At 48.2% G+C, this 12,863-nt stretch overlaps 5 protein-coding genes across 11 annotated transcripts in view; 2 read left to right on the top strand and 3 right to left on the bottom strand.

The window, feature by feature from the left end:
• Nucleotides 1-3,200, bottom strand: part of LOC118505113 — a 33,247-nt gene extending 30,047 nt beyond the window's left edge. For 4 of the 6 annotated variants that reach the window (XM_036040415.1, XM_036040420.1, XM_036040421.1 and 1 more), the window contains exon 1: nucleotides 2,975-3,200. The gene's annotated coding sequence lies outside the window, so the exon portion shown is untranslated. Of the gene's footprint in view, nucleotides 1-2,941 lie in introns of all 6 variants that reach the window. The other 2 variants (XM_036040418.1, XM_036040419.1) reach the window with 1 other exon arrangement.
• Nucleotides 3,201-4,544: 1,344 nt separating this feature from the next.
• On the bottom strand, nucleotides 4,545-6,206 carry LOC118505112. The gene is made up of 3 exons (XM_036040414.1): nucleotides 5,306-6,206; nucleotides 5,129-5,225; nucleotides 4,545-4,987 (listed from the first exon to the last, which is right to left on the bottom strand). The coding sequence occupies exons 1-3, from the start codon at nucleotides 5,492-5,494 to the stop codon at nucleotides 4,674-4,676; spliced, it is 600 nt and encodes a 199-aa protein (XP_035896307.1). The 5' UTR covers nucleotides 5,495-6,206; the 3' UTR covers nucleotides 4,545-4,673.
• Nucleotides 6,178-8,104, top strand: LOC118505111. Of its 2 annotated transcripts, none has more exons than XM_036040413.1 (3): nucleotides 6,178-6,312; nucleotides 7,443-7,539; nucleotides 7,613-8,100. In XM_036040413.1, the coding sequence occupies exons 1-3, from the start codon at nucleotides 6,202-6,204 to the stop codon at nucleotides 8,029-8,031; spliced, it is 627 nt and encodes a 208-aa protein (XP_035896306.1). In that variant the 5' UTR covers nucleotides 6,178-6,201; the 3' UTR covers nucleotides 8,032-8,100. The 2 variants fall into 2 exon arrangements, with proteins under 2 accessions (XP_035896306.1, XP_035896305.1); XM_036040412.1 differs by lacking the exon at nucleotides 6,178-6,312 and adding an exon at nucleotides 6,349-6,923 and having other exon boundaries at nucleotides 7,613-8,104.
• On the bottom strand, nucleotides 7,825-9,924 carry LOC118505108 (dimethyladenosine transferase 2, mitochondrial-like). Its single transcript, XM_036040410.1, has 3 exons — nucleotides 8,945-9,924; nucleotides 8,555-8,874; nucleotides 7,825-8,489 (listed from the first exon to the last, which is right to left on the bottom strand). The coding sequence occupies exons 1-3, from the start codon at nucleotides 9,713-9,715 to the stop codon at nucleotides 8,126-8,128; spliced, it is 1,455 nt and encodes a 484-aa protein (XP_035896303.1). The 5' UTR covers nucleotides 9,716-9,924; the 3' UTR covers nucleotides 7,825-8,125.
• Nucleotides 9,925-10,205: 281 nt separating this feature from the next.
• LOC118505109 (translocon-associated protein subunit alpha-like) lies at nucleotides 10,206-12,280 on the top strand. The gene is made up of 3 exons (XM_036040411.1): nucleotides 10,206-10,480; nucleotides 10,623-11,339; nucleotides 11,429-12,280. The coding sequence occupies exons 1-3, from the start codon at nucleotides 10,417-10,419 to the stop codon at nucleotides 11,506-11,508; spliced, it is 861 nt and encodes a 286-aa protein (XP_035896304.1). The 5' UTR covers nucleotides 10,206-10,416; the 3' UTR covers nucleotides 11,509-12,280.
• The last annotated feature ends 583 nt before the right edge of the window (nucleotides 12,281-12,863 follow it).

The raw sequence follows: 12,863 nt of genomic DNA, 5'->3' as shown, positions 1-12,863 counted from the left end.
GCTCGTTTAACAAATTATCACAATAGCTTTTGAGAAGATAGCGTTGGATAGAAGTTCCATTAAAAGCTTTACCTTTGATTTACGATAAATCTCACCATCCTATCTATTTGCAAGGTGTCAAAAGATCCAAGAACAGGAGTAAATTTTAAGTAAAAGTGGCTCATAAATTGAAGATTATTTTAATCACAACCTCACCGGAAAACTGTAATAAAATAAAAGCTCTTTTTACTCCAAACTGCTTGGACACTGATGTTGGTGCACTATCGATTAGATTTAATCGGAATGATTGATCCGTGTTTGATATTAATAATAAGGTCATCGGCGGTGGCACAGTTCTAGCCGAAACGGTATCATGGCCGTACTCTGCCGGTGAGTGACTGGTGAATTTTCAACTATTTAACGCTTCCATTATGTGCCCCCACCAGACGTTGGACGATTATTATGTCCCACAAAAAACCCCATTCAAATCTAGTCCAAATTGATTGATCGCTTAATACAATTATTGGATAAGTATCTAAGATGTCTGATACGCACAGAAAAGGGCAACAAACAATTGGTTAATTATGAATTGTGGATGAGTGCTAGAGGGTTTTCTTCCAAGAACAAAAAAAAATCATTCATCGATAAATTCTTGAAACGCTTTACAAATACCGAGAACTGCAAACAAACAGCGTCCATCGCCATATTTTTTTTGCACACACAAATTTACCAAACCATTCATCTCCCGCATCCTTGGATCTGATAATATCTGATGTTCTATCAAACTCTCCTCCCAAAATCGCCACTTGTCCATGTGTTTGAACGTGTCAAACAACTTCGACCTACACTACTTTGCACACAAATCCACAAACGGACGCTGTTGGTTGTGTACCTTGCTTTACGGTCGTGTTGACAACCTTTCACGGACGGGTCAGAGCCGAAGACGGCACACCCGAATATCATCATCCACAGCGTGAAAAATTCCACCAACAAAAAAACAGCACCGAACAGTGTTGTAGTACATTTGGCCGAACGTCCGATACAAGTGGGATGACAAATTCTGTTGCGGTTGTGTGCGGCACAGTGCGGTAACCTTCAGAGAACCCCCGACCACAGCTTGACAGAGCGGATCGGACGTCATCGAAAATGGGACGGACATGTGTATCGGGTTGGACGAGAGCGTCGCAATGTAGAGAGAGTAGATCAGATATTTTTAGCATCGAATTTATGGTAATGAACTTACTTTCACGATCAATTCTAGGGTGGTGACAACGGCCAAAAAAAAAAGCGCTGCCAGTACCTGGTCCTCCGGGAGAGAAGTTCACAAATCAATCACTTTGATAACGACACCCTAATGGGACCATTTTGTTTAGCGACAAAGCTTCAGAACTGTCATTCACCAGAGAGGTTCATGGTGTACTTCGTTTTGACAACCGGAGCTGGATTGCGCGACCATTTTGACTCCAGTCCAGTGTCCGGTTCGAGTGTTACGCAATTGCGATTTAATCATGCTCTCTGGCCGGTTCCAACATCCAATTCCACAGCTCATAATACTCTCCCCGGTGGATAATGCTAGAACCTCATTGGATTAGTCTCTGTGGAAGGCTTCCAAACATTGTGCTGATGGGCGAAAATCAAGAACCGATGACTAGTTTTTGGCACCGTTCCGGATGTCCACTCTCGCATTATTCATTCCGCTGGTTCCTTCTGGTGGACTCAATCTTGCTTCCGTCGATGAGTTGTGAATCAATCGTACGGGTATGAAATGGAAATGCGCCATTGTTTTGGTTATTTTTGAACCGACTCATGGTTAGGGAGGACGCCTTGACGCTTTGTCTTCGGCACACCATGCCTTGGTCTGTTTTTATCACAATCTTCTTTTAGATATTACACACCATTTGCTGCATAACGAGGCAATAAAGATCCTTTTCCCAGCTTCGAGGCCCGCCATCTTCCGCCCATAACCGCGTCAGGTTCTGTGACATGCGAAAACAGTACCAACTGAACCGCAAACGATAAGCGATGGTGTACGATTCGGCCGTACCAACAATCGACCGACCGACCGGCACACACACCGCCGGTGGATGTTGTTTGTTGGTATATCTGCCATCACGCAACGGAACCGAGCACCGTCACCGAGCGCCGTAAGGTATTTATCGATTTAATAACAATCCTGTAGCTAAAAATAAATTATGCATAAACTTCACTTGCATATATATGTATTTTCGGTCGCTTTCGCGTTCTGGTATCCTTTTTTCCGCTCGCAAAAAAAAGCCCCAACGACCAAGTCACGTTAAGGAGGTCGGCGCCGAATTTCCTTTGGGGCGTGTATGGGTTTTCCCCGTCGCTTCAAACACTACTAACCAACACACGCAATCCTTGTACACACGCACACGTACACACAATCGCGATATGCGAGCTTGTTTTAATGAAGGGAAGCAGTCCCCCCAACAACACAACCCGAGAGAAAGGAAAAACCCCACTTTCTATCGAGCACTCTGTGCCACTGACAGTTCCAGTTGTACTGAGCCGAGATTGTCAACGGAGGATGTGTATGTGTTGCACTGTTCCTTGGCCGTGTACGATTCATTCATCCATGGTGGAGAAAAAAGCTCACAACACGCACGCACACACACACACACGCGCGAGCTCGTTCGTGCCTGTACTCATTGGTGCGATTGCTGGACGTAGTAGTCTGGAGCATCCTGAAGGCCACCGTACCGTAGTGGGCACATTCTTCTTCACAAAGCTAGGAAAAACACATGTTTAACACCACGACACGTCCTCTTGGATGAAGTTTTCATTCGCAGGAAAAACTAACTTTCCGCTTTCCGAATCACGGGTAGCATCAGTCGCCAACATTATGTGTCACAGTAATGGAAGTATTGTAACTGGCAGCAACACATAAAACCACTTCGGTGTTCCATATTCCCCCGGGGGGGAAAACCAACCAATTCCGTACCGATTTTTCGCGGGCCAGTCGGGCCTTACTTACTTGCACACTACGCAAACTATACACCCACTGTAGCACAATGTCGATTTCGCTTAAAATTCCTACGACCACGGCAAACAAAAAAATCCCACTGCACTACGAAACACTGCGGCGTCACTCCCGGGGAGGCGTTGAAGGAAAAAAAATCCCCGTGGCACTCCGTCAAGGGGGATCGCTTACGATTGCTACTCCTAGCTTGGCAACGTTAAATCTGCAACTGCGAGCTGTGCAAGATTTTCCACAAGCTCGCCTTTTGCCGAACGAGAGCGAGAGAGAGAGAGAGGAGTGCGAGAAAAATTGTGTGCGGAAAATTTGTTTGAGAGAGCATACACACGCACACACCGATGAGGGTTGTTAGTAGATTGCTCAAATTAGTGTGTGTGTGTGTGTGTGTGTGTGTGTGAAGGTTTGGGCGCGATATTGATTTTCACAACGACTCAATACGGTGTGGGAAAAAGAAAGAGAGCGAGAGAGAGCAGGCAGGCGCGCGCGCAAGACAGAGAAGGAGCATGATGTTTAGGGAAATTGCTTTTCATGTGACGGAATGATGCTGCCGCTGCTGGCATGGGATGTGGGAAGCCGTGGGTGCGGCTCTGGGAAAAACAAGTTGCGCACGTGGAGAGCGCTAGACAACTCTCACGCTCTCGTACACCTTGTTTGCTCGTTTGCTCCCGGAAGCCGGGAAAACTGGTTACATTATGCTCTTTTGTACGGAAGCGAAAACTTGCCTGCTGCCCGCTGGTGGAAGGGGATTTTTTTTTCTTTCTCGTCCGTTATCAGCTCAACGCACACGTGGAGTGGTGGCGAGAGCTGCTACTACTTTACGCATGAGGCCACCTGTTTTCTTCGCTGGTGTGCTTCTGGTTGTGTGGTTGGTATGTTAATTTGATTTGAAAATGTCACTGAGCTGTGGGTTGGGAAAATTGGGACGATAGAAAGGAAAAGTGAGTGAAGTATTTTAGTGCAAGGAAGGTAGTTCATATTTCAAACAGAGCCGTTAGCAAAATTTTAATTTTTAACTTAATGTTTCTTTTTCTTCCAATCGCTTACAAAATATCAACAATAAATTGGAATTATTTACTTATTTTATTTATATTTTAAAGATTACGGCTTGAGGCCGTATTGTCCAATAAATTGGAATGATTACTTAATATTTTTAATATTGTTGTTAAATTTTACGTCAAATGCACAAATCATGGAACACTCAGCAGTTTTTCAACTGTTTTCTTCCAAACATTTTAAAATTTTGAAAATTTTTGAACTCTTCACTAACTGTCAAAACGCAGGTCCAAGAAGGTTGCCGTTGTGCTTTTCTCACGACACACAGTGAGGTGCTACTATGAGTAATGGTGGTTTTGTTGTTATTTACTTTTTATTTTCCACAAATGTAAAAACATTTGCTGTAATGAGAAATTTCGCCTCGTTGCCGTTAACGTTAACTTAACTTTACAAAACAGGTTTTAAAAAAAAAAGGCGATAACTAGGCTCACTATTTAGACTATTTCGAAACGATATTTTGACCCATCATCGCTCATGTCACTTTGTGAACGTTTAAAAATTTAAGTTGCTCAACTGTTACGACGTGCGGCGTTACGTTCAATCACTTGGCTCAAATGCATATTTTATTGGCAAATATTTCTCTCCAAAAACGGGCTAACCGGGCCGACCGGGCGCCCACACCACAGACACAAAAACACACGCGCTACTCCCGCGTATTGTTGCTGTTGTTGATCAAGGTCCGATTGAACGCTACATCGGAAATGTTCACACACTCCAGTTCGTGCGTATCTTCGTTAATTCCCACCACCATCCTAAGGTTGGCCAGATGGCACAGCGCGTGCTCTTTGTTGAGCACGGCACACACGTTCATAAAGCGCACCGTCCCGTCCGGACACTGGTTCGGCAGGCAGACCGGGGTTTTTCCTTTCGGCTCGATGTAAATTACATTGCCGGCCGGACAGTATCCTTTGGTGTACATTTGGTAGCACTGTTGCGTTTGCGGATGGTACACGTACGCTGCGGGAAGTACCGGGAAAAGTGCCGGCCAGAGAGACAGAGAGAGAGTGAGAGAGAGAGAGGAGGGATTTTTTGAGCTAAGCATCTAAGCTGCCACAACCGCTGATAACGAAACTGCGGGAACGGAACACCGTCACTTACTTGGCTTACAATCACAAACCCAATCGTTCTCGTGGTCACCCGGATAGAGGATCTCGTTCTCTGCACATTGCTTCGGTATGTAGATGGGCGTACGGTTCTGGCGGGATGGATGAGCCATCGGATTAGTACAAACAACGCTGGCGCCGGCCGAATGGACTACTAAGGGGAAACACTTACCCGTGCGTTTTGCTTCGATTCGACGGCCGACTGTTCGGCGGGGTACGCAAACAGTTCCGTCCTGTTTTGCTGGGCGTTGTGCAGCTTCGGTGCAATATCAGTGGCGGGCAGAGAGCAGCACCTTGCGATAAGCAACCCAAAGCAGACCACGATGGCGATGGTGTCGAAAATGCGTTCCGATCGTATCATCGCTAGCACTCTTCCGGCAGACAAACAGTGGTTGTGACACAACTGGTGTGGTTCGGTCGATGTTCCGCTGTAAGGTCACCGCAATCCTTACTAGACCGGCTTCACGTAAGAAACTAAGTCGCACAACCGTCCGTTCTGCAGGCTTCGAGCGTAACAAGATCGTGATCGTACGCCGACCAGAGCAACGCACGCGGAGCGATAGACAAAAGAGCGAGAGAGAGAGAGAGAGAGAGAGAGAGAGAAGCCCGAGAGCACGAGCGCGCATTGATAGTGCCAAAACAGGCCTCGAACAGGGAGTTCTCGGGTGGGAAACCCCTACTGCCACCTAACCTGTCTTGATCCGACGGATTGGCGTTGGAAGGGGCGGGAGAGCGCGAGGGCCGAACGGAAGGCAACGCATGCCGCGAGGCTTCACACACAAGGGCGCAAAACCTCGCGGACGCGCACGACGACCTTCGCCGAGACTCGTCCGAGTGGCGGACTCGTTGGACAGCTTACGTCACCGTTGCCGAAGCCGATTGGGTGGTTCTAAGTCAACGTACGCATCGCGATACCGGGGAGGCGAAACTGGTTTTTAGTTTTGCGTTGCTATTGGAGGCTTCACTTAATTCATGGCGACCTCTTTCCGAAAGACGATGCCGATGCGCCTACTTTGGAACAGGGAACAAGGGAGCACACTCTAGTGTACATGGTGGGACCAACTAGAAATGATGTACTACGAGCCGAGATGCAGCAACAGCCTCGAACCCCGGACGACCAACAACAATGTAGCTGGAAATCCCCAAGCAGTGCGAAGGATTAACCAAAGACCCGTGACGGTACAAATTATCACCTATCTTGTCCGATGGCGCATGAATGAATTTTCATACCCTTAAAAAGCATAAGCCACTTAAGGATAGAGAGTCTCGCGAGAGAAGCGCCTCGGCTTAAGTTAAGCTTCAACTGTGTTGGTGCAAATGGCTCGTGATGGCGCAGGCACGGGCAATTATTTTGCTTTAAACAGCAAACATAAAAACCCCCAACCGCAACGATTAGACGTGCTGATGATGCTACTAGCGCCCATACTCTATGGCACTACCTACCCACAGAGCCACAGAAATCAAACAAAACATTTATAATCTTCGCAAAGCGAGCGAAGTGTCTGAGGATGAAAACACACACACACACGCACACAGGAAGCACGGGTTGCTCGGAGATGATCCGTTGCGAGATTCGCGATCGTGCGATCGTGGTTCACCGCGTACATCATCCCGCCAGTCGCAAGCTGACCGGTGTCTTTAACGGTTCGAGCACAATGGCAATGGCGCGTTTCCTGGTTGCGAGTGTGGTGGCGTTTGGTGTTGCGATACTGGCTCAGCAAACGTACACCCAGGAGCTGTTTGCCTTTCCGGCGGATGTGGTGGTCAGCTCGAGCTTGGAAAATGCCCACGTAAGTGGTGTGTGACAGTGGATGGTGCGAGAGTGGGGAACGTGGGCGCCCCGCGAGTTATCAGCCGCAAAAAGGTCAAGGAAGAAATTTAAACTCAAATATGCAAATGAGGACAAATGGAATTGTGCGTGTGTGTGTGCCATTAGGGCAGAAAAAAAAAAAGGATGCGTAAGCTATTTGCAAGGTTTTTTTTCGTATGTGAAATTCTATGCATTTAACATGAGCCACACGTCACACGACGACCGTTGGAATGGCAAACCGGTCCGTTGCTTCAGGAAGCGCTCAACACAACGCGCAAGTTAGCCTTGAAAATCTATAATTATTTCGCTTCAAAGAGCTGATCAATCAAACACCTCCTGCTATCCTCCGGTTCCTGTTGTGGGGCGGAGATACAGCATGGTCCCCGGACCGGGCCCATCATTTGACCTAAAACCCGAGATGGAAGTGAAAGTTTGCAGCGAAAGTTTGTGCGCTCGTAAATGCACCGCAATAATGTGCTTTTTCTTCCTACTTTTAAAGAATCGCACCCCCGTTTACATACCGGGCAAGTGCAGCACGAACGAAATCCTCTATCCGGGCGATCACGACAACGATTGGGTGTGTGACTGCCGGCCGGGTATGTAACCCTACAGTTCCGGCTTAAAACCACAACCGCTTAATGAATGCCATCAAATACCTTTTTTTTGCAGGATATGTGTACGCTCCGGCGCTGGAAAGCTGCTATCCGCTCTTTCAGCAAGGTTTCTGCCAACCGGGCGAGTACGTCGATCTGGCGCGCCCGTCGATGATCGTGCGGTGTACGCGCAATGTTTGCAGCGGCAAAAACGAAGTACCGTACAAAGGGCAGTGCGTGCAGCTGCATCGGAACAATCGGATGTGTAAGATTGAGAAACGCGTCAGCTGGGTGATCGGGGTTAACATTACCACACTGGAGCTGGACTGCATCAAGGGCACCACGGAGATGCTCGAGCTGACGGTGAACAATCGGAACGACGTCGACCAGCAGCAGGAACAGCCGGTGGCGATGAAGGTTAACCCGCTGTATTTCGAGGGCGTCAAACTGTGCCGCGCTGGCACTAAAACTATGCATAATGGGTTGTGCGCGTAATGCGCGTGTGTTTCCCCGCCTTCTGTTTTCAGTATAAGCACTCCGAATAAAAATAGAGTCAGTTCGAAACCGGTTACCGACCACCGTTCGTTCGCTACGCATCCGAACGTTTTTTCATCGGTTCGTTGGGCTCTTCCGATCCGGGATCTTCCTCATCAAGCGTTCGCAACAGGCGCTGCTTGAGCTTCTGACTTTCCACCGCCTGCATGAACGGTGACTGGTGGAATTCGGACCAGTTGATAAACTCATTAAACAGCGTTAGCGCCTGCGTTGGGGTCAGCTCACCGAACTCGGTGTAAATGTTCATGTTGGTCGGATAATCGTTCGATGACAGGGGCATCGATTTCGACAGCAGACTCGGTAACACGTTCGCGATTGATGACGCTGCCTTTTTCGACGTCCTTGGCGTATAGTTTGCGTTCAAAATAAGCCTTGCTCCACAGTGCGGAATCCAGTGTCTGCAAAGCGTGAAGCAAAAGGATTAGACGCGATTGCCAACACCGGCCCAGTTTCATCTACTCACTCTAGCGATGGGATAATCCGATTCCGTCTGCTGATGTAATGTTGCGTTATAAACGAAGCAAACAGACCGAAATTGTCCGGCAGCAGATGTTCGTGCAGATTCCTCCGTGGCACAATCTTCACCAAACACCACTCTTCCGTACCGTCCTCGATTAGCTTCTGGTGCAGCGTACGGACCTTTTTTGTACCGCCAGCAGTGCACCAGGGTAGGAAGTGTTTGCGTGGTACCTTTCCCAACAGTTCGTGCTCGAAGTACACCTGAAACACGATCGTGCTCCCCCGGTACAGTTTGTATCCTCCGTCTTTGGTGGCGGCGATTTGCTGCAAAAGATTGTCTCAACCATCAGTTACCACTTTCTCTCATACGAAGCCGTAGCAAATGTATACTTACCGCGTAAAGTAACGGTGACATCACGAGGTACATTTCGTACCGTCCTAGCAAATAGAATTCCGACTGGTGGGTGATCGAGTTGATAAGGTAGCGCAAAAATTTTACGGTTCCTATGACGGAAAACAGTCGGAAGCCGACCTCATCCGGCCACTTCCTTTGTGGTATGTCACTCAATAGCTTTAGCACGCGTCGACCATTGTCCAACCCATCCAGATAGGACAACCGCCACAGCCCGTTGAAATCACCAATCTGAAGCGCATTCTTTGGCAGTTTGAGTGACGATCGGAGTCGAGGCTCGAAAGCGGATTCCGTTTCGTAAAGGCGCAGGTTGTTAACTTTGCGTTTCAGGATTTGTTCGGTCAGCATTCCTGGGCCAGGATTTACTTCCACCAATAACCGATCGGGCGGTAGATCCTGTGTTATAACGTCCGCGATGCGTTCTGCCGTCGCTCGATTGGCGACGTAAAATCGTTCCGTGTTGAGGGAGCTTTTACGCAGTATCGATGGTGGGAAGTGTTTCAACACGGACGCATCCATCCCGTCAGTGGTCTGGAAGTGTTCCAGTATATCCTTTGGTACAGTGATTTCGGTGGCACCGGGGGATGATGTGGTGGCCATGGCTTTCGGTTTACGGCCGCGCGATGGTTTCAGTTGGAGCGATGCTGCATCGTTCACCACGGTTCGGTACAGAGAAGTCGAGCTGTTTCGCCATCGGGGAAAGATGCTTCGAAGCATGTGTAAACTGTGCCCGGTCATGTTTGGACCGATCATGTAACTTTTCTGCTACCACGAGGTTAGGAACTTTTATTTGAATTGATTGTACTACGTTGTTTGTGAGGGTGTTTCACGGGATCTACCACACTCGATGAAATTTACATATTACGGAACTCGCCGGCACCACGAGTTTTTTTATATTTCCCTGGTTTATTTACAAACTGTTGGTCGGAGCGGTAGCAATGTTTTGATTCAACAGTCAAATTAAGTTTGTCAAGGCGCCGATGACATTACGTATTTACAAGGAAAGGTTGAGTACTTACAAACCAAGATTTATATACAGCCGATTATCAACAAATTTTCCTTTTCGTGCAATATACTCAATCTTTCCAAGAAATGCTATCACATAACTTTTAAACTGCAACGGAAGTTAGTAAATTTTACGATTTCTTCTTATTTACAGCATTTCCATGCACGAAAACGGAAAGTTTATCTACTTACCTTGACCTGCTATCGATGAAGCTGCTCGAATCGGAACAGTCACAACAGCTGCTCGAATGGTTTCGTTAGGACGTGGCCGAATTAATACCGATGCAATTCCACGCGTCAACATAACTTCAAAATAACTTCATCAAAACGTAACATCGTCCAGCGCACATCGGTTCCTGCGCTTATTCTGCTGCCGCGTCTAGTTGTAAATACTGTTGAGTGTGTAGAGCTTGCGGACAAATAAGCGTGCCCCCGACAGAATCGTAACGATGCAGAAGTTTTTCGTGCTATTGCTGCTGGCTTTGCCCGCTGTCTTGCTGACGCTGAATACCGGTAAGTTGGTGACCGAGAGAGAGAGAAACGCGTGTGCGACGGAACAAGGCCGGAGGTGTACACAACGTGGCACACACACCAAACGTCCCGTTGTCCAGTGTGGAAAGTGGTAGCACTGACCCGTTTGTCGAATTCCCCTCAGGTTCGAGTCCGTTCGCCTTTGCCGCGGAAGACGAGCTGGACGAAGAGTTGGTCGATGTGGAAACGGAAGATGCGGCCGTCGTGGCGGATGAAACGGAACCCGAGGATGAGCCGGAAACGACAAAGTCTCCGGATGCGGACACGTACTTGCTCTTTACGCGCCCCCTCCATGCGACCGGTTCGCAGCTCGAACTGCCCGCTGGCTATCCGGTAGAGTTTTTGGTTGGCTTCACGAACAAGGGCGAGTTTGAGGATTTCGTCGTCGAGTCGGTCGAAGCATCGTTCCGGTACGCGATGGATTTCAGCTACTTCATCCAGAACTTCTCGGCCGTGCCGTACAACCGTGAGGTGAAACCGGGCCACGAAGCGACCGTTTCGTACTCGTTCCTGCCAACCGAATCGTTCGCCGGACGTCCGTTTGGACTGAACATCGCGCTGAACTATCGTGATGGCCGCGGCACTCAGTTCAGTGAGGCTGTGTTCAACGAAACCGTGCAGATCACCGAGGTCGACGAGGGACTGGACGGTGAAACGTTCTTCCTGTACGTGTTCCTGGCTGCCATCGTCATTTTGCTGCTGGTGCTCGGCCAACAGTTCCTGGGATCGTACGGCAAGCGGAAACGTCCGACGGCTGCCCGCAAGGTGGTTGAAACTGGAACGGCCAGCACGAAGGACGTCGACTACGAATGGATCCCGCAGCAAACGTTGAAGCAGATGCGTAAGTAGAGCTAACAGAGAAGGCCGGAAAAGCTAAAGTCCGGACATGCTAATTGACTTGATGCATCTCTTTTCGTTTCTCGCAAACAGAAAACTCGCCCAAGAGTGCTCCCAAGTCGTCGCCGAAGCAGAGTCCACGGCAGCGAAAGGCGAAAGCAGGCGTGCAGTAATCCGTACCATGCCGTCGTGTGACAGTGAAAGACTCGTCAGCACACGCCATTCCATTCCATTGCCGGAGCTGGATCGTGTGCACTTTATCACCCCCATCCCTCAAAACTCATCCTTTCCCGGTTCCTCTTCCTACCATACCACCACAGTGGCGTCTCGCAAAGCATCGTATCATTTCCTTTAGTGATTTACAACGCAGTGTCACAATCATCTCTCCTCCCGACTGACTCCTGCGCTCAGTAACTTAGAATAAACCCGCACGTACACTGGTGAGACTGCAACCGAATGAGATCGTGCACTTGAAAGGCACGAGGGAAGAGGCGGAGATGGCAACATCCCCACGAAGGCAGCAGGCAAATGTTTGGAGCTTCCAGCAGGATGTGTAGAGCTTGGCTTGCCTCCATACAATCCTACAAGCAACACACATAGGAAAAAAACACTCTGAGTTAGGACATTCGCGAACGCATTTAGCGCTTCCCTGCGTGTGCTCGTTCGGTTGAAATTATATTACGTTTGCTCATAATTATGTTTGTTTCGTCGTCGGCGGCGTCGTTGGGCTGTCGGAATCGAAAGGCTCGACGACGCACGCTCATCATCACCTCAGAACGCGGCTGCAGAAAAAAGCACAAAAGCAATGGAGGAAACTCTACTCAGCGGAGTCGATAGGGAAATGTTTTTTTCTTTCTATATCCGTAGTTGAACTGTTTTACTACTAATTTAATGAAAAAAGCGCGTGAATACAGAGAAATAAAAGAGAAGAAAAACATACTTGAAGAAGGACTGTTGTCTACTATGTACTGTACCATCGATGGAAAGACGAAACGAGAATGTGGGTGGTATTGACTTGCTGGCGGTGTAAAGTAATTAAAAATCACATCAAAAAGTTACAACGGATTGATTATTGTCGCCCTAATACGGTGCATCATCCACATCAGATTTAAAAATTCGATTAGCTGGAGATGGTTAGGAAAGCGCCATCTAGTGGTGGGTGTTAGAAGCGCAAGAGCTTGCATGCAGCTTGCAAAAACATTCAAAATAACGGCTGTCACATTAGCATAGAGCGTTACAAGGAAAGTTGAAACAGACCATGATCAGCAAGCTTGGAGAAGCTGCCATAAACCTTGCTCCATTATTTCTTGCATTTTTATATTAATTTTGATAGTGATAGTTAAACCGTACTATGGAAAATCCCATTAGGAGCCCGACCAAGCTTACCGGGCAAAAGTAGGTGAAAAACTCTCAGGAATCTTACTTACTTACTTATCAGGCGCTACAACCGCTTTGCGGTCTTGGCCTACTGCAACAATCCTCGATACCGCTCACGGTTCAGCGCCGTCGTCTGCCAATCCGTTATCCC

The sequence above is a fragment of the Anopheles stephensi genome, chromosome 2, assembly GCF_013141755.1.
Source record: "Anopheles stephensi strain Indian chromosome 2, UCI_ANSTEP_V1.0, whole genome shotgun sequence".
In the NCBI taxonomy this organism is placed as follows: domain Eukaryota; kingdom Metazoa; phylum Arthropoda; class Insecta; order Diptera; family Culicidae; genus Anopheles; species Anopheles stephensi.
The sequence above is the reverse complement of the archived record's forward strand: the minus strand, read 5'-3'. Positions and strand labels throughout refer to the sequence as shown.

Coding starts and splice junctions, on each gene's coding strand:
- LOC118505109 (XM_036040411.1), top strand. CDS start 10,417: ATGCAGAAGTTTTTCGTGCTATTGCTGCTGGCTTTGCCCGCTGTCTTG. Junction 10,481..10,622: donor CTTGCTGACGCTGAATACCG/GTAAGTTGGTGA, acceptor AATTCCCCTCAG/GTTCGAGTCCGTTCGCCTTT. Junction 11,340..11,428: donor GCAAACGTTGAAGCAGATGC/GTAAGTAGAGCT, acceptor TCTCGCAAACAG/AAAACTCGCCCAAGAGTGCT.
- LOC118505111 (XM_036040412.1), top strand. CDS start 6,642: ATGAAAACACACACACACACGCACACAGGAAGCACGGGTTGCTCGGAG. Junction 6,924..7,442: donor CGAGCTTGGAAAATGCCCAC/GTAAGTGGTGTG, acceptor CTACTTTTAAAG/AATCGCACCCCCGTTTACAT. Junction 7,540..7,612: donor GGTGTGTGACTGCCGGCCGG/GTATGTAACCCT, acceptor TTTTTTTTGCAG/GATATGTGTACGCTCCGGCG.
- LOC118505108 (XM_036040410.1), bottom strand. CDS start 9,715: ATGATCGGTCCAAACATGACCGGGCACAGTTTACACATGCTTCGAAGC. Junction 8,875..8,944: donor TGTCACCGTTACTTTACGCG/GTAAGTATACAT, acceptor AATCTTTTGCAG/CAAATCGCCGCCACCAAAGA. Junction 8,490..8,554: donor CGGATTATCCCATCGCTAGA/GTGAGTAGATGA, acceptor CACGCTTTGCAG/ACACTGGATTCCGCACTGTG.
- LOC118505112 (XM_036040414.1), bottom strand. CDS start 5,494: ATGATACGATCGGAACGCATTTTCGACACCATCGCCATCGTGGTCTGC. Junction 5,226..5,305: donor AATCGAAGCAAAACGCACGG/GTAAGTGTTTCC, acceptor CCATCCCGCCAG/AACCGTACGCCCATCTACAT. Junction 4,988..5,128: donor GGTTTGTGATTGTAAGCCAA/GTAAGTGACGGT, acceptor TACTTCCCGCAG/CGTACGTGTACCATCCGCAA.